This window comes from Lepidothrix coronata, unplaced genomic scaffold, assembly GCF_001604755.1.
Source record: "Lepidothrix coronata isolate B3197 unplaced genomic scaffold, Lepidothrix_coronata-1.0 Scaffold146, whole genome shotgun sequence".
In the NCBI taxonomy this organism is placed as follows: Eukaryota; Metazoa; Chordata; class Aves; order Passeriformes; family Pipridae; genus Lepidothrix; species Lepidothrix coronata.
The window spans coordinates 338,445-360,631 of NW_016690326.1; the positions used below are offsets into that span (position 1 = coordinate 338,445).

The following is a 22,187-nucleotide window of genomic DNA, read 5'->3' on the forward strand; positions in this document are numbered from 1 at the left end:
GGCATGGAACAAAGGTTTGCCTTAACTGGTGAGGGCAGGTGGGATTTTGGAATCTCAATGCCAGTTCTGGTTTATGGTGCCTCAGCTGAGCCTGGTTTCAGCTTTACTGAAGGAAAGTACTGAAGCTTCTCTGCAGAAGTACTCGTCAAGCAGCCTGTGCAGATCAGCATATGTGGTGACAAAACACTTCCAGTGGCCTTAAAAAACCATATATATCTGTCTTGTCGTGGGCCATATCTCTAAGGTATGCTAAAGCAAAAGGATGAATAGTTTCCTAAGTGGACTGGATTTTGTCTCAGGCCCTGTTTGAGGTTTTCAGAGTACAGCTCTTGTACAAAACCTTTTTATTTTACTTTTTTTTTTGTGCAGCACCAAGAATTCTTTGGAATTTGGAAAATTACTCAGGTTCCAGGCTACACTTCTGTAGTCATAGTTGTGTTGTCTGTGGCTAAATTGCAAAGATTTGGCATGCTGCATTTTTTGTATTGTAAATGGGATTGTCCATACACTGGTAGTGGTCCAGTGGTGTGCACGTGTGTCTTTAACCCCTCTCAGATCAAGCAGACACTTTTAGGTTTGACTTTTGGAAGATGTCATTCTCCTTTCCAATTTGTATATTTATTTCAGTATTATCTTTTCTCTCCTGTTACATAATTAAGTGCTGGTTCCTAGTATTTTCCTGAAGAAGAAGAAAAGAATCCTAGTGAGCAGCAGCCGCCACCTTTCCCCTTAATTCAGTAATTGAAAGGAGGAATATCACCTAGCAAGTGCAGACACTGGATGTTCTTTCACAGCAATACTGTTTTCTTCTGGTGCCTTAATTCTTTTTAGTGTTTGAGTCAGGAAAAGTTGCCAAAATGTAAATTATGACTAGCATACTTCTCCCTCCCACACAGTACAGATTATTGGTAGCGGATATAGCTGGTTCCACGTGTAGTTGCCTTGCAGACCTTCTTATTCTGCTCGTTGGTTTAACACACCTCAGCACTCTGTGTCCATCATTTTGTCTTCCTGGAAAACTACAGACATGAGCATTTTTTTTTTTTTTTGGTAGCAGTTACAATTCAGGGAGGAAACACTAGTTAGAAATCATATATTGCTTTAAATGTGGCTATGTGAGAGTCTGTATAGAAAGAACATGCTATCTACAATTGCTGAGTTATTTTCTTGTTTTAAATTGATTCTGTATTACTAAGTCTTGCTCGTCATGAGTGTTGTAGTACTTTAGTTGCTGTCTCTGCTAGGGCAGCTGTGAGCTAAATATTTTATCAGAACTGGAGAAATTCTCAACACCAGGCTTCTGCATGGATGCAAGTTGCTCTTTGTGGTTGTGTTCTGTTGCTGTAAATTCTTTTGATGTCTGTAAAGTTTTGCCCCAGCTGGATATGCTATTTTCTCCGTCCTAGAGACTGCAAGTAAAGAAAAAAAGGAGCAAGAGCAGGAAAGAGATAAAGTGAATAAACAAGTTTTGCAATAAAGAGGTATTTTTAGCTGGATATTTCATATTGTTTCTCCTTGGTCAAACCTCTTCCATGGTTTGAGAGGTTTAGCAATGCAATTTATTCATTTTCTCCAAGGGAGAAGCTGCATTTAATATGTGCTCTCCAGGATACCCTGTTAAAATATTAGGCAATAAAATCCTCGACTGTACAGTAGTTGCGGTTATAATTTCCCCCAGGTAGTGGAAACTCTGTAATTTATTGTTGTGTAAGTTTTCCCTTTGTACAGATCAGAGTGGTTGTAGCAGTGTAAAAAGGTCTGCTTCTCTCCAAGTCTGTGTGTTTGTTGGTGACCCAGCTCCTCTCCCCCATGAGCATCTCATTTCTACCATTGCCTCATTCTCACCTCACAGATCACACTCCCACAGAGGAACTTGCATTGTTCCCTCCTGTGATGTAAATTTTGTAACTCACTGCTTAGAAATGTGAGTGCCAGATACTGAGGAAGGCGCTCATGGTGTGGAATTAGTAGTGCAAGAACGTCTTGTGAGGGTTCTTATCTGTCTAGAGTCTAAAATGCAAAAAAATTCAGCAAGCTGTGTGTTACTAGAGATTATATCCTCAGCCTGTGCATCAAAAAAAGTCTGAAAACATAAAAAACCGATCCGATCCCTGGGGAAGGCTGTGAAAGTGGCTTTCCAGAACCTCGATGTGAAGGGTGAGAACATGAATACTTTCATTCAAGTGGCACCAAATACCTCCATGACCCCCTCCCGTGCCGTGCACAGCTGGTGGCACAGAGCCACTGGGAGGTGGCTGTGATCTGGGCCCCTGTCCCAGCTCCTTGTGATGCCCTTTAAAAGCATCCATGGTTTTGCATCCTTGGTGAGGGCAGCCAGATCCCTGACTGCCTGGAGCCAGCCAGGTACCAGGCTGTAGGAGGGGGAGGTTGTTCACCATGGGGAGCTGTAAAGCAGTTCTTCCTGCGGATGCTGCTGCACTGCTTTCCTCAGCACTGGCTTTCCTTCATTCCCTCTTTCCATAGTTCTGGCCTCTGATGTTGTCTAAGCAGGCTCACCCTCTCAGGATATCAGAGTCCTTGTTAAACCAGCATAGATAATTTGTTAGGGATGTGGCAACTGGAGAAACTTGTGCTTCACGTTAACTTGTTTAGGCAAAGTTAGAGTAACGGGAAAGGCAGTCATTTCCCCTTTGACTTTTTTCTTTGGTTGGAAGGAATGATTTTGCTTGAGATGATTTTTTTTTTAAATTAAACCTCTGAGAAGTCATATTGCATCTTCCAAACAAACTGCTGAACTCAACTGCTTTTACAAAACGCATGCAAAATTTTCCCCTCAGGATCCTTAGAGGCCCTGGAGTGCCTGCCTTGCAAAACCTGGGGCAGTGAACAGAGTCACTCTAGAGTGATTTCTGTAGGATACCTTTAGACAGCGTGCTTATGTGTATTTATAAATATAGATATACACATTTAACACATAAATTTCTCTTTTGTTATGTTTCTGCATGCAGCAAGCAGAAGGAAAAATAACGCAGAGCCAAGGTATCCAAAGAGCTGCTGCCCAGCCGGTAAACTCTGAAAAAGAAAAAACAAAACCCTCTAGGAGGCACAGACACAAGCAGCTTTTATCATCAGCTTTCTCTTGCCACTGAATACACGTGGTGATTTCTCTGTGATCGTTTCAGATGCCTCAGGAACAGTACGCGCACCGGAGCACCATGCAGACCTCAGAAGGACCCCAGGTATACAAAGTGGGGATTTATGGCTGGAGGAAGAGATGCCTCTATTTCTTTGTGCTGCTCCTAATGATTTTAATCCTGGTGAACCTTGCTATGACCATCTGGATTCTGAAGGTTATGAACTTCACAATTGTAAGTAGGGGTTACCCTGAAAGGTCTGGGAACGATGAGGGGGGGTGATGGTCTTTGAGCATGACTTCAGATACAGCTTCCATAATGGGGTGTTTAGTAGCCATGGATAATCCTTATTACAGGGAAAAGCAAATTTACCCAGTGATCCTCAGTTTCTGCTGGAGATGTCTGCAGTATTGCCAAGCTGAGGAATCGGTTCAGCATTGAAAATCACATTCCTCTTACTTGCTATATATGTATATATGTATGTATATATGTATATATAGATGTATATATGTAAACAGTATACCAACCTTACCTAAATTTCAATTATAAAATGTTTTAAAATTATTGAAATTGGTTATTTTGAACTGGGGTGTGGAATCCAGAATGGGTTTGAACCTTTCTCTTAGATTTTCCTGCTTTTCTCCATGACTGGGAAGATTAGAAACTGGATTTGCTTTTTTGGGGGGAAAACTCATGTTGTTCCTTAATGGTGTGCTTCTGGAAGCTTCATGAAGAGAAATAAAATTCACAGGGTAACTGCCTAGGTGTGGTACTTAGGTGGAACACGTCCTTGTCCTTGTCATGCTGGGCTCGGTGCACATCAGTCCTGCCAGCAGCTCTACCTTGCTGCATCCTGCTCCTTGGCCAGGGTTAGCCTTCCAGAAGTCCCTAGTAAAATGTTGGGCAGCTGTAGAGGGAGGTACATTGCAGTGGGGCAGATGGTGCCTTCCAGGCCCAGAGCACTCTGTGCATCACTTAAAGTCTGTTCAAGCTCCTTTTGAGATCTCAAGACGTGCCTTGACCTTGAATTGTCTTTACAGAGTGAGCTTTACCTCTCCTGCTCACACACACTGAAAGTCAGGACATGACAGGCCAGGCACAGCCCACTTCCAGGGCTTGTGAGCCTTTATGTATGACAAGTCTTAGTTTTTCAGTAGATAATTTGGCCAAGGAGAGTGAAAATGAAATGGTTGGTCCCTTCTTCAAAGCAGTCATTGCCACCTTGCCCAGACGGGGATATTTTAAGATCATTTGAGTCTTCAGGAGAAAGTTTTCAGCTTTAATCCTGGATTTACTTCATGTGAGATCTGTAAGGCTAAATTCCCCTAGACAACTTCCAAGGACCTTCCCAGTCAAGCTGTGGTTTGAGCAGCATGTTTGGAGTCTCACAGCATTTCCTTCTCTGCCTTGGTCTTGTGCAGTCCTGAACAGCTGTGTCCTACATTATGTCATTAATGGGCCATGAGAAGTTGAATAAACAATCTCTGGTTTACTGTATCCAGCAGATAAAATGCTGTGTCAGGGGAACATGTAGCATTCATTTTCTGTAACCAGGAAGCTGTCAAGGTGTGCAGAAAATTGCAATGCATGTGTGCTTAGGGAGCAAGTAATTATAGAGCAGTAATCCACAAAAAGCTCCTGTGAGTGGGCAAAGAGTGACCAAACTGGAGCAATTAATACTTAACCAAACCAGATATTTAATCTTGTGAAATTGATTTTGATACCCATTTCATGCTGAACTGTGGTCTTTAGATTAATGTATTTGAAAAATAGGTATTTCTGAGGTGATGGAAGAGTTGGTCATATGCTTGTCACACAGGAGTGGTGTGGGTATCAACCCAAGAACAAAATAACAGAATTTCAAATTATCACTTTTCAGGAATACAACTTTATTTCTTTGTAGTAACGTAACTTCAGTATGTCAGTCCTGTGCTTTTTTTGCTCTTTGGTGGTGGTCAGTCAGCTCTCTACAGGTTGCTTGGGAAGTCAGGTGAACTTCGCTGCTGTTTCCTCCCTCACTGCCCTCTCGTGATGCATTGCATTTTGCAGGCCACGTGCTGAAGTGCCGTCTCCCAGGGATATGTACAGAGACCTCCTACTTCCAGCAGCTCTCTCCACCCTACTAGGATTTACACTGGCTTTTTAGGGGATGCACTGATCTTCAATTTCTTGTCTGATTCTGTTTCCTTAGTTGTCCTCTGATTACTGGGGATTATTCCAGGGTAAAGTATATTTGTATATGGTTTTAGTTAATTCATGTCTACTAATGTTGGTAGGTGATGGCCTTTGGTGGTAAAACACAGACAGTCATGCTGAGTCCTGCAGTGGGAACAGCTTTATGGCTGTAGGCAAGGCCACACTAGTCAGGGTGCGTGTCTCTGACACAGCCAATTGGAAATAAATATAAGAACTGGGCATGTAAAATGTGATCCTTGCCCCAGTATGCACCCATTCATCTCCTGATCTCCTGCTGCTCCCACAGCCTCGCCAGCTGCTTTGGATCCTGCTCTGCAATCCGTCCTGCACCGTTCCCTAAGGCTGAGAAAACCACTTTGCTAAGTGAATTTTTAGAGGCAGACTTTTATCTCTAAGTAACAAATGTAGCAGAATTATCAAATGAGCAGATGCAAATATGGAAAAATCTTTAATTTGTTCCTGTTCTGATAAGAAGAGCTGAGAGTCCTTCTGAGGCAGGGAAATGATCTGAGTAGTCAGTAAGCAATAGCTGCTGCTTAACAGGTCTGAGTTACCCCAGTGCTTGCAGAGCAAAAAGAAGGGGAAAATTTTTCTTTCTATTGTTCTAGAAAATATAGTGTTTCCAGTATCTTCCCACCTCTCCTTCCAGAATCTGAGTCTGTTCAACTCCACAGAACAGTCCTGGCACTTACCAGAATTTAATAATGCTCATTATAGCCAATAAGTGCTCACAGTATTTTAATGAGCACAGCAAACCTGCTCAAGAAAACTCGGGGGTGTTTTAAATGCTGATAGTGGGGAGTAGAGAAGGGGGGAGGAGATGAAGCAAGACAATCTCAGGGAAAAAAAACAAACCTTCTCATGCATGTTCTAGCAGTATCCATGCACTCCACTTCCCGGTCCAGCCCTAAATTCTCTGTCCTCTATGTGCCCCACTGGCTTGTGGGTCAGGATTGTTTTCACTGGCTGTGAAATCAAGCTGCAAGGTTCCAATCAGTGGATTTTAACAAGCAAGGCATCACTATTTATTCTAGGTTTTGCTTTTATCTGAACATTCAAGGCTTAAATAAATTTATGTGTGGCTATTGCCTTTTACATGAGGCTGTCAAGGCAGTATCATGCTTGTGTGGGGACAGCTGGTCACTGCCTACTCTGTCCTCTGGCACAATCCTTCATTTCTCCTGTGTTATTTGATACTCAATTTGTTTTAAATGCCTTTATCAGTCTCAGGCCCTATGGAAAACAGGCCTAGAGGGGACCTCAAATGTCATCTGCCTGTCCCACAGCTAGTTCCCACACACAGTTCCATTTATCCTGTTCATTTACATCTTGGCTGTGCTACTCTGGGACTGTGGGAAGCTCTGGGAAGGCTGCTACCTCTAATCCTTGCTTGGATTTTAAGCCAAACCACGGAATGAATCTGGGTTAGAGCCACCAATTTGGGTTGAAACCCAAATGTACCGCGAAGGTGGCCTAACCTAATTGAGGTAGAAACCACCATCCAGTGCTCAACTTTCCAATGATATATTGGTAAAAGGAACTCTGTTCAGGTCTTGGACAAGCCTGGTAGTACTGCATGGTTTGCCTATATTGGTTTTTGGGAGAATATGTTAATGCCTGTGGGCTGTGTGTGTGACTGAGCCACTAAGTCTGAAGGCTGTGGCTGTGTCCTGCTGTGCCACTGGTGGGGTGGAGGGCTCAGCCTCCAGCTGTGGTGGGCTCAACCTCGAGCTCGACAGAGCTCAGCTGAGGTGGGCACAGCCCCTGCAAGGGTTCTTATGTGCCAACATAATTCTAAGGCTCGAACCAGAGCTCTTAAAACCCTTCCTCTTAATCGTAATGTAGCTCCTTAGCAGCAGGATTGCCCATAACTGTGCATATTAGCACATGCATATTTTATGCTGCCCACTGATGATGTGCTGGGAATCTCTGTTTCAGCTATTACTAGTGAGCTTAAAACATTTTTTGAAAGCTTCCTCTTGTATTAGCTTCTGAATATCACAAGAAAAGATGTGCTTACATAAACACAGCAAACCAATATCCTTATTTTAAGCAGTACAAGGCTAGAAGGCTCAGATAATGGGCAATGACAGTGCATTGACCTCTTTCCACAAGGGTAGCGCACAATGCTTGGTATTTTAAATGGTGTTAGGAATCTGAAGCACTATCCATTAGTACTCCTTTATAGTCTTAGGCAGCAGGCAGAGCTCTAAACCGGAGAGATGAAAACTGTGTCCTGTTGTGGCTGTATTTACATGTCAAACACCCACCTACTTGTCCACCCATCAAACCACTTCAGACCCTTTGCTTTTCCTTTGCCCTTTGCTGGTATTTCTATCCATAGCTCCTGTTAACCTGCTTTGGATTGTATTGTTCTGGGACAGAAGCTGTTTGCATATGGCATCCTGTAGTCCTGTATAGTGGCAGGTTCTACTAGACTGTAAACTGTAATAAATGGAAAAATAATATTTTCCCCCTAATTGACCTGCAAGGCTTGAAATTCCTGGAGAACTGTCTTCTAAGGATCACATAAAGTGAAGGCTTCAGATCAGTTTTAGTAAGGAAAATATTCTGCAACTTGGTATTCAGGAGTTCCTTTGTGAGCCAAACTTAACATGTTCCTCCAAACTGGGAGAGCACCATCCCTGGGGGTATTTACAAGACATGAAAATGTTGTACTTACAGACAGGGTTTAGGGTAGACTTTCCTTTGAGTGCAGAGAGGGGAATCTTTTCCCCCTGGCCCAGTCAGGCTGAGGCTGGAGAGTCCTGAACCACAGCACATGCCAACTTTTGTGTTCTCCTTCCGTAACCACGTGAGGTTTTTTTTAAAGTTTACACACTTCAGCATGAGGTCGAGCCATATTTTATTATTTTAATTGAACAGGAACAAATGACTGCAATTGTTCAGATTTTTCCTTTTTTTGCCTCAGGCTGTGTTCATTGCTGAAGGGGTCTGTTTTAGCATCGTTGAATGAAATGTTGGCAATTTAGAGAGACAAAATGCTGCTGTAGGTGGCACAAATGCTAAATATCATTATTATCTTGCATTCTTTATTAAAAGTTGATATGAAAAATGAGCTTTTAAAATTTGGTTATGAACAGTTATTTCCAATACAATTACTCCCTCTTGTGTGTAAACTACCTGCCACGTTTCAATTACAGGAAAACAGTGGGGTAATAACACAGCAGTAAAGATGGATTAGACTTAGGAAAGCTCATTGCCCTAACAGGCAGGATTCTTCTATTAAAGATTTAAAGCAGTAGACTTTCTTCTAATTTTTTTTTTTTTTTTTAAATTAGAGATTGCCTCAGAAGAAAAAGGCCGTGCTGTTTATATTCCCTTTACATGATTTCTCTGGGGTCTCTTTAGTTGCAATGGTAAGGCCAACATGGGAAAGAAATCTTTTCGGCTTTTCAGGCTTTGCAGGGCAACTGTAATCAGTCAGCTAAAACTGGTTTGAGTTAGAATTAATATTACTATATCTTTATTAAGAGTGAAGCTCTTCTCTCTCTCTCACTCTCCCCCTCGCACACACACACACATACAAAATTGTGCACTTTCCCATCCTAATTCATATTGCTCTTCCTATAAAACAAGTAATTGTTCTGGGACTGCCTGCATGACCCAAGAATTTTGTGTATTTCCCTTCTTTTCTCATTCACATGGACTGCATCTTCTGATATAAAGATGTTAATCTTGTAGTGGTCTGGTAACACCAGCAATACTATGAGTAATTGTACTATCAAGTGAGTAAGTTCCTACAGGTGAAATCCTTACTGACTGGAATTTAACTGGAATCTTGGCACTGACATCAGTGGATCAAGCTCTTCACTGTAATGATTTTTAGTTGCAGGGTTTTTTACAGTAATTTCTAATTTCTTTCCTCTAGATTGAGGGGAAAAAAGTGCTATGCTTTTCTTTTACTCTTTTTTAGAGATCCGAATTTCATTCCCAGCGGATTTTGTGTTTCTGCATGAAAAGCAACTGGGATTACTTATCTTTTTTTTAAAGGTACATATGGTACTGTTTTTGCCTTCACTCATTTGGAGTTTAGAATAATATAGTCATATTATAGTCATTTAAATAGGCTATTGTGTGAAGCTATTAGAAGTTTGACCCGTGCATTGCTGCATCCCCCATGGTGTTAATCATTTGGTACTGGTGACTTGTTGAGTTATAGTGCATCAGTTTCTTCTAGTGCTACACCTTTGAAACCTCAGTCTCTGATAATATTTCATTTTTATTATCCTAATAATCACATTTCCTCAACCAGCACAAGCACAGCACATAAACTTTCTTCTTCCTTGTTAACGAAAAGTGATGAAAGCTCCCCGTGTTTTTACCTCATTGTCTCTACTCTCTGCTGAACCATTGAGTTTTTCAGAGGCCTGCCATGGCATTGGATACACTGACAGATTATGCCATGGGAGCAAAAAAAAAAAAAAGTAAGTCTTGTACCACTAAATCGAGCTGCATATGCTGCACTGCAATCACTTAGGTAATTCTTTGGGTTTTTTCTTTGACAGTGGCACAAGGCAGTCTGTGTGGTACAGTGTTATGATGGCAGATGGACCTTTCCCCTCAAACATTTTGGGCTGGGTTTCATGTGCTTCCATCTCAGTGGACAGGCTTCCAGCTCTCAGTTCTAAGATGTTTCTGCCGCTGTTCATAGCCATCTGAACAGAACTATGCATCCAGGAGAAAGGAATATCTCAAACATACTTAGTTTCTGAATTTTTCAGAGGCAGAACAAAGCAGTCTTATTTATTAGCATTTCTACTGTGAAAGAAGCTGCTGCATAAGCTCTGTACTTACTACGTGAGAGATATTATAAATGTCCCCCTTCCAGAAAAAAGTTTTTGTCTGTGCTATTTTCCTACTGGACATCAGGGAATTTAGCCCTGACATCCAGGTACCTCAGGATCCAGCATCTCTTGGTTATTACTACTTCTGATTTGAAGGAAGCTTTTGAAAACTCAGCAATACCCATCTCCTCATATTTGCAGTTCAGTGCATGAGTACAGGCAAACCATCATCTGGCAGATGCTGTATGGGCCAGACTTTTGATCCTCAATAACTGGGCTTGTGTATATCCACAGCAGGAAAACACCTCATTGCATTCAAAATACAAGATGGCTTTGTTTGATCTGTCCAAGAACAGAGGGATACAAAAAGATGGAGAAGGGGAGAGAGTGGCAGGGATTTGGGTGGTTTGCAATGTGAGGTTAATCATTTGGTCTCTGGCATAATGTTTCGTTTCCAGGCATTTCTGTCTGTGAGCAGAGAGGGTCCTGTCTGCTGGGGGCCCACATCCTGTGATGTGGGGAGCACGATGGGAAGGGTTAACAGCCCAGGAGGGGTTAATGCTGCTCACAGGGTGATAGGGAACAGCAATGAGGGCATTGGTGGGCTGTGCAAGGGGTGAGTCATAAACTCTTGATCCCACATTCTGCCTCCTGTCACCTCCCTCCAGAGGGGATTGTTCTCAGCTTCTCTCTCATCTAAAGAAATAAGATATTTCCTATTAACATTCATCTCAGTGCCAACAAAAGATCTTCAGACTAGCAGTTCTGAAGCAGAGATAGATTTGTCTCTTAGAGAACATGTAAAAGGTATTATTATAAATGTGTGAAAGAACAAAAACAAGCTTGCTTCTAAAATGTCGATAATCAGTGATTCCTCTGAATACCTTACAAACTGATCCCTCCCCATATTCTCACAGTACAGTAGGAGAAATGATTTAATTTGGGAATCTACACAGAAATTACATGCCATGCTGAGCCATAGAGTAAGATTTCCACTGCTGCTTCTCTTGTTCCTTGAGCTCCTTTTTTCCTTCTAAGCTTCCCAACATCCCTCCTGAACTCTCCGCACAGCAGAGAGCAATGACCTTCTAGGCTTTCAAAACCCAGCAGCCGTTGCTGTAACAAAAATATAATTCTTCTGAAGCACCTCTTCTGCGTGGTTGCCTTCAGGCTGAGGTGCTGTTTGGAGTAGCCTCCATGCCTACTTCCACTTGTCCTGGAACTGCAAAGCCATCAGCTTTTCAGAAAATGTTTCCTGGCATTTGGTCCCAAACCCCTGCTGTTTGCACCCTGCGTTGGAGCACGATCCTTGGAAAGGGGAAGGAGGTGGCTCTCTCTTAAACTGTAAATTACTGAAGGAAACTGTGAAGTGCTGAGCAGCAGAAACCTTCATCTGCCTTGGGTGAAGCCCCAGTGCTGCCTGTTTGCTGGGATGAGCTCGTGTTTGGGTAAATAAAAAGAACAAGAGAGAAGTGCCCTATTCTCCCCACACTTGAGCATTTACTCTGTTTACCTTCCACAACTGTCAGAACCTGCTGTGATGACTGAGGGTTTTGAGGTTGTGCGGGGTCTGCCTTTCCCCTCCTGCAGACGCTGTTTTATCCCTTCTCCACTCATCCACTCCCATGCCTGATTTGACAGATGTATTTAAAATATGTGCTGCCATTTCCTGTGCCTGTTCTTCCAGAGCTCTGCAGTGGAGATGAACTTGAATATATCATTTGAATTCATCATAGCTTGAGTTTTAGTTCTGGTCATTTCCACTTCAGTTGCACCTTCCCCATTACCCATCCTGCCGCTGCTGCCGTGGTCAACAGCAAGATGAACGGAGGTAATTATTTGTATTGAGGCCTGAGTTTCTATGGGATTACACTCCAGTGCACTTGCATGAAGGACAACCTGTTAACACTGAAATGATGATGGTTACAGACAGACTTAAAGAAGAGGAATAGATTTATGCAGGTAATTCAGCCTTGACCTCTTGAGTTCTCATTACTTCGCATCCGCCCGGCACTACTGCCCACCTCTTTCCTTTTTAAATGAGATCCAGTAACTAACTGAGAAATTATGGCAATCTGCTATATGAAATTTGTGATTATTTGCATTTAATTAAAGGCTTCTCTTGGGAAAATGAAGGGCAGCTTAACCTCAGAGAAGCCTCTACATCTCCAGTAATTGCTTCTAATTGAAGTCTTTAGAGTATCTACCCCACCGCAGGAAAAGGAAAAAAAAAAAAAAAACCAAACCTGAAAAGTTTAGTCCCACACAGAGGGTCCCTGAAAATTATTTTATCCTTATGCAATTAAGGTGACTGAGGGTCCTCACAAATGATTCTTCAGTGTGGGTTAACCAGCTAAAATTAAAGTTTAATTACTGGTTTGTGGTGTGTTTAGGAGAAGTCCAGGGGCACATCCCATGTTCCTGAGCTGCTGGGCTGTGTGGCAGTGTCCAGATGGATGCAGGGGTGCAGGTGCCTAAGTCCTCCTGATGGTTTCATTTCTATTCACAGGTTTCTGATTTTGTACAGTTCTTGTTGACCTCCAATAGTATTTTGCTTATTATTAGCTAAACCTTTGGCTTAGTGTGTTCTGTGAAACACAGGATAGGAGCTTTGCCAGCTGGAGGTGTTTGGGGTTGAGCAGCAGTACAGTCTCTGGGGTTGGGAACACCTCAGACATCTCTCTGCACCTCCACCTGTCCAGGCTTCAAGACAACAGTTTTGTTGCTGCAAAAAGTGTATCCTTGTCATGCCAGCACCATTCCCAGTAATCCCAGTGCATGGAGTGTGTTCCTACAGCAGGGGTGACATTTTATGAACCACCCATCCATGGCACAGGTGTTTGGAAGCAGCCTGTTCCTCTGACCGAGGGGCCGCGGTGCCCGGCTGGTGCAGAGGTGAGTGGTGCTGGAGGGGTCTGGGGTGACATGGGGAGGAGTGTGGCACCTCATGATAGACCTCCAACTCCAGCGTGTGGCACCTCAGTTACACGTTTTGCCTAATTACAACTATCAGCATTTTTGTGCAGCTTCTGGCAGTGATGTCTTTCTGCTTGCACCCTTCAGGTCTGTTAAAACCCCTCCTTGTATTACAGATCTGAACACAGGCATGACAAAAATAAAAGTGTGTATGCTGTGGCAGCAGACATGGCCATTTTCTGCTGTTCATTCTTTGCACTGAAGATAGTGATGTTGAAAACCATGAGAACGTTCTGCTTTCCTGTGTTCTTACCTTGTTTGTTACCGCCTTGTATCACACAAGTTAGCAGGAATGTGCATCTGATTCTGCTCTTTATTATGCTAAAGGTTCTCTTTAATGTACACTGAAACACATAAAAATCTCTAGATGGACTGAAATATTTCAGAGTGACCTCCGAAAGGGCTATGGGTGAGTTGTCAGAAATGGAAACATCGTTTTTCATCAGCAGGAGATTTCTCATATTTTTTTGAAGTTGCAGCTGCAGGTAAAAACATGAAAACACTTGTGACCTGCCTCTGTTAATTCTTAGCAAGCAAAGATTCTTGGAAAAGTGCACATCTTCATTTTAGGGAAAAAAAAGAAAAAAAAGGAAAAAAAAAGGAAAAAAATGCTTTGATTCTTTATGCAGAGTCCTGAAGCACTTTTGTACTTCGTGTAGGTGCAAATCATATATGAAGACGTGTGTAGGTGCTGATTTTGATTCAGATTATTTAGTAGGGTGGTATTGTTTCTGACAACAAATATTTAATCTTTCAAAACAACACATTAAGGAATTTTCTTCTAGGAAACTAGAAGATCAAATGCATTTTATAGTCTGAATTTTCTCAATATACTGGAAAGGGAATTCCTGCTAATTACATACTTGTACACACACACCACTTCTGAATCAAGCACTTATTTACAGGGAGATATCAACAGAGACTGATGGAAGGTTTGCAGCAAAGCCTTGAGCTTTGTGAAGGGGAGGAACTTCAGCCTGAGCAGCTGATGGCTGGGTTATGGGAAGATCAGATGGATTTTAGCAGTTCTGCTGTGGTTTTACAGAAAACTGCTTTGTCTAGAAGGGAGAATGATTCAGTTCACCAGCAGGTATAGATTAAAAGACAAAATTCATCTTTATTTGAAGTTGCATTTCAAGACCTACTGACCAAAGATATTTGTTAGTATGATACAGGATTCAGTCTTGTATGTGGCCCAAGAGGAAGGCTGTATGTTAGAAGGCTGATGTAATTCTTTTCTTCTTCCCAGTGGAGCTGCATTTGCTGCTGTTACACCTTTCTTCTATTAGGAAGCTTTTCTGCAGAAGAGTTTGCCTTGTCAGCCCTTTTTATATTGACGTGAGAATGAGGAGCTTTTACATAATCAGGGCTAGAATAACAATTCTTTGTATAGGGAGGCTGAGGCCAGTAAAGACCCCGTTGTTCTTGCGTTGTTGGGACTCCTGCAAAGCAACAGGAGCTGGAGCATCCTCTGCTCCCTTCTTACAGGAGCACTAGCTACCACAGTCATTTCCCATCCTCCCAGATACCAGCGAGAGCAGCTCACTGTAACTCATAACAAACTTGAACTCACCAAAAGGGCATTAAGAGATTTCCCTACAGGAGCAGTCTGCGCGAAGGAATGGCTTCCCACTTGAGGGCAGAAATCTGTGCTGTAGGTGGGGTCAAAGCCTGAGGTTGGGAAGGTAGTTAATTCCATTTTTACCTGTAGAGTATGCTGAATAGACATGGAGAAGCCTGTCATTTGATGCATGACTCAGTTCTCCTCTTACAGGGATGTAAATGTGTGGCATCGCTTTGGTTTTACACAGATATAGAGGAGAGAACAGGTTGGCAGTGTACAGCTCCAGAAGGCAGGCTGCAAAGGACAGGGCTGTAAACTCTGAGATATAGACAATATCTGGGCAATTGGAAGGAAGACTCTGTCCTGATTTGGAGGTTTTTTGGATTTCCCCCCCCCCCCTTATAAGCAGCAGAAGAGACTCTTGCTTTGGATTGGTAATAATCTGCAGGGTGACATGTTAAATGGATTTCACTCACCTATTAAGTTTGTCAGTTTAAAACAAATACATAGATGCTGTGAGGATTTATGCAGTACAAAACACATTCAAGGACCCAAGAGAGCTCTGTGGACAGAAATAGCTGGAAACAACTACAAATCTGTGCTCTGAAGTCTTGCTGAAGCAGGCTTCCAGCTTGGGAAACATGGCACAGGAACCTGGAAATAGTGGATAATTATACGCCAATAAATGAGAGTAAACTGATCTGTTGTACTCATTTCTTTCCTTCCTTTTCCTCAATGCATGTTTTCCTGTTCTTAAAATTATTCCATCCAATAAGAAATGTGAAGTTAAATGGGTGAACTCACTGCTCAGTCACAATTATCAGAGATGCTCATATTGGAGGAGCTGGCTGAAATGCTCACTGAGAACAAGTGTAGAGAGATGATGAGATCCATGGTGGGGAAATGACCACCATTCATCCAAAATGTTTTCAGTAACAGCACTGGGAAGGGAATACACTGATGCAATCTGTAGTTCTTGTTTCTGTTCTAAAGGTCTCTAATGAGCCATGTGTGCAATGCATTTCACCCTGGGAAATCCCACTGAAATCTGGCACTTGCATTTCGTTTCTCGTGCTGCTATATTTAGGACAGAAAGCAGATCTCCCAGCATGGCTCCTTCTGGCTTATAGAATCCCTGCAAATTGTCTTAGTAATATACACTAATCAGTTACCAAAGCTGCCAGCTTCCTGCGAAAATCCTTTAAAATGATGGAGGGTGGAAGCAGAGCAGTTGCCCACACTTTCTGGCTGCAGTCACATGGCAGGAACCAGTCACTGTGTCTGTGTCGTGGGGATGAGGGACAGATGACTTTGATGGATGTGATGTGGTCTTCCTTACTGTAGACTTGCTCCATCACTGTTTTTCTGCACCTCCTTTTTATCCTGTGGATAAGGAGTCCAATCAGAGGTGTCTCCATTGAGTTTTAATGAGAAAATTAGATTTTTTAAAAAATCTGCAGTGGAAGGTAGTGTCAGAGTGTACATATTCCCTTCCTCATCACCCATCCATATTTGCTAGTAAAAACAACAAGCAATCTGATGTATTTATTTTTAATAAGTTCCCATCTTTCTTGACCTTAGTCCCATTAAAAACCATGCCAAGTCAGGCATCCAGCATCATCTTGTTGTAATCAAAGGAATGAACTTTTCTGTTCAATACAATCTTTTTTTTCTGTGCTGACACCTGCCAGCCCAGCTGTACCCAAATTTCTTCAGCTGAAGTGTCAGGATGGTCCATGCCATAAAGAAATGTGATGGCATGGCTATTTTCAAATTATGGGGAGGAGAGAGAGGTAACACATGTCACTATTAGCAGTGTAAGATGAGAATATGGTATTTTTATATTCTGGTATTTTGAGATGTATTTCATACCCTTTCTAGTCTTGTCTGTATAGAAAAAGAAATCTTTAAAACTTAACAGTAATGAAATCACTATGGTTTGGTAGAAATGACATTCAAAATCTACTAAATTAAGCAGAGAACATGTTCATCCCAGCAGTTTTCTGTTATCTTTCACAGTTCTGTGATAGGGATGTAAATTTCTGTAATCACTCAGAAAGATGGCTGGATATTTTTTCTATTAAATTCTGAAGGACTTAAACCTTTTCTGGCTTACCTTTGCTATTTTTCATGTTTATATACAACAGAATAACGCATCAGCATTTTTATATGTTTCCCATATAAAAATGAGCCATTCTTATAGAGGCTGTCAGACTTTCTATTCCACAGAATAACTGGAGCATCACTGTAAGTTGACACCAGCCTAAAAATCACGTATAGTTGCTGAAATGTCTTATTTTATGACCCTGTTGCTATTTAATAGCTAAGCTGTGCCCTTTTCTTAATTTACTGTTGCTATCCAGAAGTACCTTGGTGTCGGGGGATGCTGCTGCAGAGATCCTAGGGTAGCTCTGCTGCTTTTGTGGTTATCCTGATCAGCAAAGCTGTATGTTGGCTCAGGAACTGGCCAAACTGTGATAATTAACTGGGGAGGTAAGCAGTAGTAAGGAGACCAATCAATTTACACTGCTTTAACCTTATTTCAGCAGGTTTCTCCTACCAGGAATTGGAATATAAATTATTACTTTTTTTCCTCTCTCCTCTGTATTTAGCCTCGGGAGATTTCGGATAGGTTTTGGCTATTACAAACACAGTAAATGCCTAGCTGGAAGCTATCTGGTATTCATAACCTTAAGGTATTTAGAAAATCAGAAAAGCTGAATGGATTTTTTTCTTTTTTTTCTTCTTCTTTTTTTTTTTTTTTCTTTTTTAAGATAATAGCTCCAAGAGCAGAAGGTGCTGCCTGCCTTTCAGGTAAATTCCACTCAGGATGATAAATTATGTCTGAACTGAACCAAAATGTTCCTAATGGCCCTAGTCAAAAGGCCTATTACAGGATGTCTAACTCACTTAAATTCCTTTTGGCTTTAAATTGTTGATGATTAAGTGTTTTAGGGCCAAAGTGATATGCACTTAAAGGGCACTTTGCTTTAAGGTTAGCCAAACTGAGCACCTGAACTGAGGTATACAGAATTTGCTTGAGTGACCTTCAGGTGGAGGAATAGAATATTGTCTCCACAGGTGGGTAATTTTGTGGGAATATTTGCAGGACACCAGCAAGGTGTGTGGAAAAGGAAGCAGAAGAACATTTTGGAGTGGAGAGAAAAAGCAGCTTTGGCTTGCCCTGGTGGCTTTTAAATTTCACCTCTGATATTGCAGAGAGAAAGTTTATTTGTCTTTTGTTATGACATTTGGGGAAGTAAACCATATGGTGATATCAAGGGTGTTTTCCCAAAGGAACAGCTGGCAGGTTGTAAGTCACCAATCCTGTAATGACTTGTGCAGTTACTTGGTTTTAAGCATGGTTTTGCAGCAATGAAGGTGCTCAGTCTGTCTAGTAATCACAAAGGTTTGGACTACAGTGTTGTGCTGCTGACCAGTAAGTGATACCACATGATTATCTGTAAGGGTGTGGAATTATGTCATAAATATCCCTTCAGCTTTGTCAGCTGTAGGAATTTCTCAATTTCTTAGATTTTTAATGTCTCCTGACAGTAAATCACACAAGATTCCAAGTCACTTCACGTAGTATTGGCCTTTATGGGACCTGGGTACTCACAGCAGCCATGCTCAGGTGGCTGTTAGTGTCTGCAGGTCCAGTTTGGCTTTCATTAGGCTCATGGATGAGTTATTGGAATTGAGGTTTGCCTTCTAATCCTTTTCCTTAAGTGTTATCGGCACACAGATTCAGCAATTACACACACTGCCTTCTGCTCAGGCAAATCAGATGTGACCTGAAGATGCAGTACCTGTGATCACACACACCTTCTTTCAGCCAAGGCATTGGTTCAGGGCCAACAAGCAGCACAAATAGGAGGAGATACAAGGCAGAAATAACAGGACTGGCCCCGTAAGAAAACATATGTCCATGCACATGCAAGTGGGCTTGCAGAAAAAGCTGTGTTTTCCAAAATATCTACACTGCTCCTTGGCTGTACAGTCAGCTTCCAGGCATCCACTGCCATCTTCTGTCATTTTTATTGTAGAATAAGGGACATATTTTTCATAAATTTCAAAATACCCTTTTTTCCTTTGTTTTTTGCTCTCTTGATGATGCAGCTCCTCACTGGGGATTTTAAACAAATGTTGTTCCCAGCTTGTTTGGGATGCTGTTAAAGGGAATTCCTGGCCCAGTGCATTGCAGACGTCTGGCCCCTTCAGAATGGTTCTATTCTCCACTGTGTGGCTTCCCCTTTGATGAGTCAGCAGGTCTTTAATTGCTGTTCCTCTTAGCAGGGAGCTCTCTTATTCAGTAGGTTAAATATTTGATTGCCCCAGGTCTCCAGATAGAGCAGGGCACACAGGGGGGATTTACAACTCCCGACACAAAGCCTGCTGCCCTTCCAGACTGTGAGATTGGGAGCTCAGCCCGAGGTCATGCCTGGGAAGCATTGCCTGGAGCCTGGAGGGGCCACAGGGATCCAAGCAGGCCAGGTGGCTCAGGCTGCTGGGAGGCAGTTTGGAATGGCAAGACTTGCTGCAGGAGGTTCTGCACGTCATCTGGGAGGCCCCTGCATGGCCAGGAGGCAAGTGTGGCTATAAGCTCTGCTCTCAGCTGCTCCTAGAACTCTTTTTTCCCTCTTCTTTTAAAGAAGCAATGTAGACATACCCACTGGGATACTCCTGTGCTTGCTGGATTGTGGAGTGTGCCTTCAGGGACTCAGTAAGATGGGCTATTATAGCAATAAAATTATCTTCTGGTATCTTTCCTGAATATTATGCATGTATTTCATACTCAGTGAGCTGAAATAAGGGCACTTTTAATAGTGTTTTCCAGGTATTTTAGATGAATGCACCATATAGGGGCTACCTCTGTGTCTTGCATAAGGAAGCCTGGCTTCCAGGTGAGTCTGTTACTGTCATAGCCCCTGGGCAGAGTTGGGTCTTCAGCCTTGAAGGTGGCTCCTTGAGAGGAGAAATCCAGTTCAGCATTGACAAACATGCAATAAATGCTCGTGGAAAGCTGGGACTTGCTGGTTTTCGATGCCTCCACGCTTTGGGGAGGTATCGCTCCACACGGTGCTGTGTAGGAGTGTGCAGAGTCTCACATTGTGGCAAAGCATGAACAGTCTTGAGGATTGTCAGCAGTGTAGGCTTGAGGCAGTAGCTGCAATGCAGTCTGTGGAGAAGAATATCCCAAATGTACCTCTCTACATCTGCCTTTGGGCTTCCTGTTCCTCTGAAGTCTCACTGCCTCTGTGTTTCTAGTGGAGCATGGGGTTGTGTTAGGAGTAGTGTATAGAGGAACAGTAAGAAATGTGCACTTCACACACACATTTCAGTCAGTTTGCTGGTGGGTGGCACTGGAGAGAAGAAAGACCTTGATCAGAATAATGGGGAAAGGAAAAGCCCTACAGCTTCACTTTGTTAATCCTATTGGCCTGGTCCCGATGTAAGAGAAGCTGCTGCAATGCACATGCTCAAGCAATGGCATGAAAAAATCACACCAGTTTCCCTCCTACTGAGTCAAAGAGAAGCAATCTCACTCCCACTGAAATGAAATAAATGTAGCTGCTATTAGAGCAGAGCAGTGAACACCAGAACTATCATTTTGTAGAGCAGACCTCTTAAACGGACCTTCAGATTAAGAAAAATAGGTGCAGAATAAAATTCTGTCCTGAAGCAAAGTTGGCAGCACTGCAACAGTGAGATGGAGGAACCCTATGAATAGATAAGTGGCATTTTCCCACATTATTCAAAGTGCCCACTTGCTGAGCAAGTGGAGCAGAAAGTTCTCAGCAGATGAGGAATGGGGAAAGAACAGTCCATCCGTGTGGAGCCTTGACTTCTGCCAGGCTGTTAATATCAGGGATGTTTATGACCTTCCAGTCAAGCAAGGGAGAATTACTCATCAGCAGTCAGGTCCAATCCAGCTAATGTTTCCAAGATTAAATGCTCGCTTGCAGGCTAGATCTGATGGCCAATTTTGTGGTGAACCCTTTCTGTCCTTACAATTCTCAGTACTAAAGCTGCTGCAGGTTTCGAGCTCCCTGTTATGGTGGTGTATGCATAGAAAAAACTGGCAAGAAATGTGGGAGAACTTGAAAGTCCCTTGCTCTGAGCAATGCAGACAATTCCCACTGTGATGCCTGGTGAAAGCCAGATGCCCTCGAGGTGAGACAGTTGCCCTTGTGTCCCTTCAACCACATCCAGCTCTCCAGCATCCCAAGCCCAGTGGTCCTACCATACCTATGTTTTGTGGGCAGCTGATTAGTGAAGACAACCCTACATGGCCTTGAGGGATGATTTCGGCTGTCGGTGACCCGTGGCAATGCAAGGCTTTATTTTTGAATCTCACAGATTTGGCCAGTATCTTCATTAATGGAAACCAGTTGATGGCCCAGCCCCATTTAAGGTAATTGAGCACACAAGGAGAGCTTAGAGACTGCCAACTTTAAGCATAAGCCAAAGCTACAGGCTTTTACAGCAGTAATATATACTGTGTTCTAGATTGGAAAATCAGGGAGTTTGCCAGTGTACATGAACATCTCAGCTCTCAGGAGTGGATTTGTAATGGGGGTGGGCTGCGTCACCTACTCAGTGCCCGTGTCGGGGAAGATTTCCATAGAGCCAGTTTACCTGTCTCCTGTTGATAAAAATAATTGGAATTATTGGACCTTCAAAGCCATGGAGAAAGTAATGGATGACCAGCTGCACTTCAAATGAAAAAGTAATCTGTAGAATAATTGCTGCCACTCAGTCCGAGCCCAACTGTGAAATATTAATGGGTTGCTTGATCAGTCTATACAGAGCTCTCAATCATCCTCCTGGAGAGCAGCACAAACCCAGCAAACAGCTCAGGATTTGTGGTCAGACAAATTATTGACAGGGGCAGAATAAGATGTTCTAATGTGGTATTTACTATAAGCAAGTAACAGTTATTGGGTGCTAATGGAAAACTTTCTCTTAATATTTATAAGTTCAGAGATGATCTATATTACTCTCCCAGCACCCATCATTTCCCTCATTGGGGACAAGCAGTGGCAGCCTTATACCTGCAGAGCTGTGGACAGCGCTGCTGTAGCACCCAGCAGCGAGTGATAGTCTTGGAAAAAAAATCCCATAGAACAGAGGACTTGCTATATTTAACAGTAACCCTTAGAGCTCAGAACACTGATGAGGAGTGAGCTTGCCACTCTGCTCCAGCAAAGGGCTGCACTTCAGACCAGTGAACACTCCCATTTACTTCAGAGAGACTTTGCATAATCTTAAGCACTTTGTGAGACTGAAGTCTACTGAGTAGGAGTTCATAAATAAAAAGAGAAAGATCTGCACTAGATTTCTCTTTCAGAGCCCTTGAACTTAAGGGAAGTTCAGCTTCAAAACAGGGAGCCAACCAGGGAGTGAACACAGGCTGCTTTGATTAAGAATGCTGCAAAGTTTTGATCGTCCCATGAGATATGGGCCTCATGCTGCATTTTTTAATGGGAATGATCATTTCTTTGGTGTCTCTTCTCTCTCTATCTCCTCCTAGTCCCAGCAGATCTG

General features: G+C 42.6%; 1 protein-coding gene across 6 annotated transcripts in view; it reads left to right on the top strand.

Annotated features, from left to right (window-relative positions):
* SGCD (sarcoglycan delta) overlaps positions 1–22,187 on the top strand; it is a 327,884-nt gene that overhangs the window by 194,593 nt on the left and 111,104 nt on the right. For all 6 annotated transcript variants that reach the window (XM_017828149.1, XM_017828147.1, XM_017828150.1 and 3 more), the window contains one exon: positions 3,144–3,329. In XM_017828149.1, the coding sequence (XP_017683638.1) occupies positions 3,144–3,329 (186 nt within the window). The remainder of the gene's footprint in view (positions 1–3,143; positions 3,330–22,187) is intronic.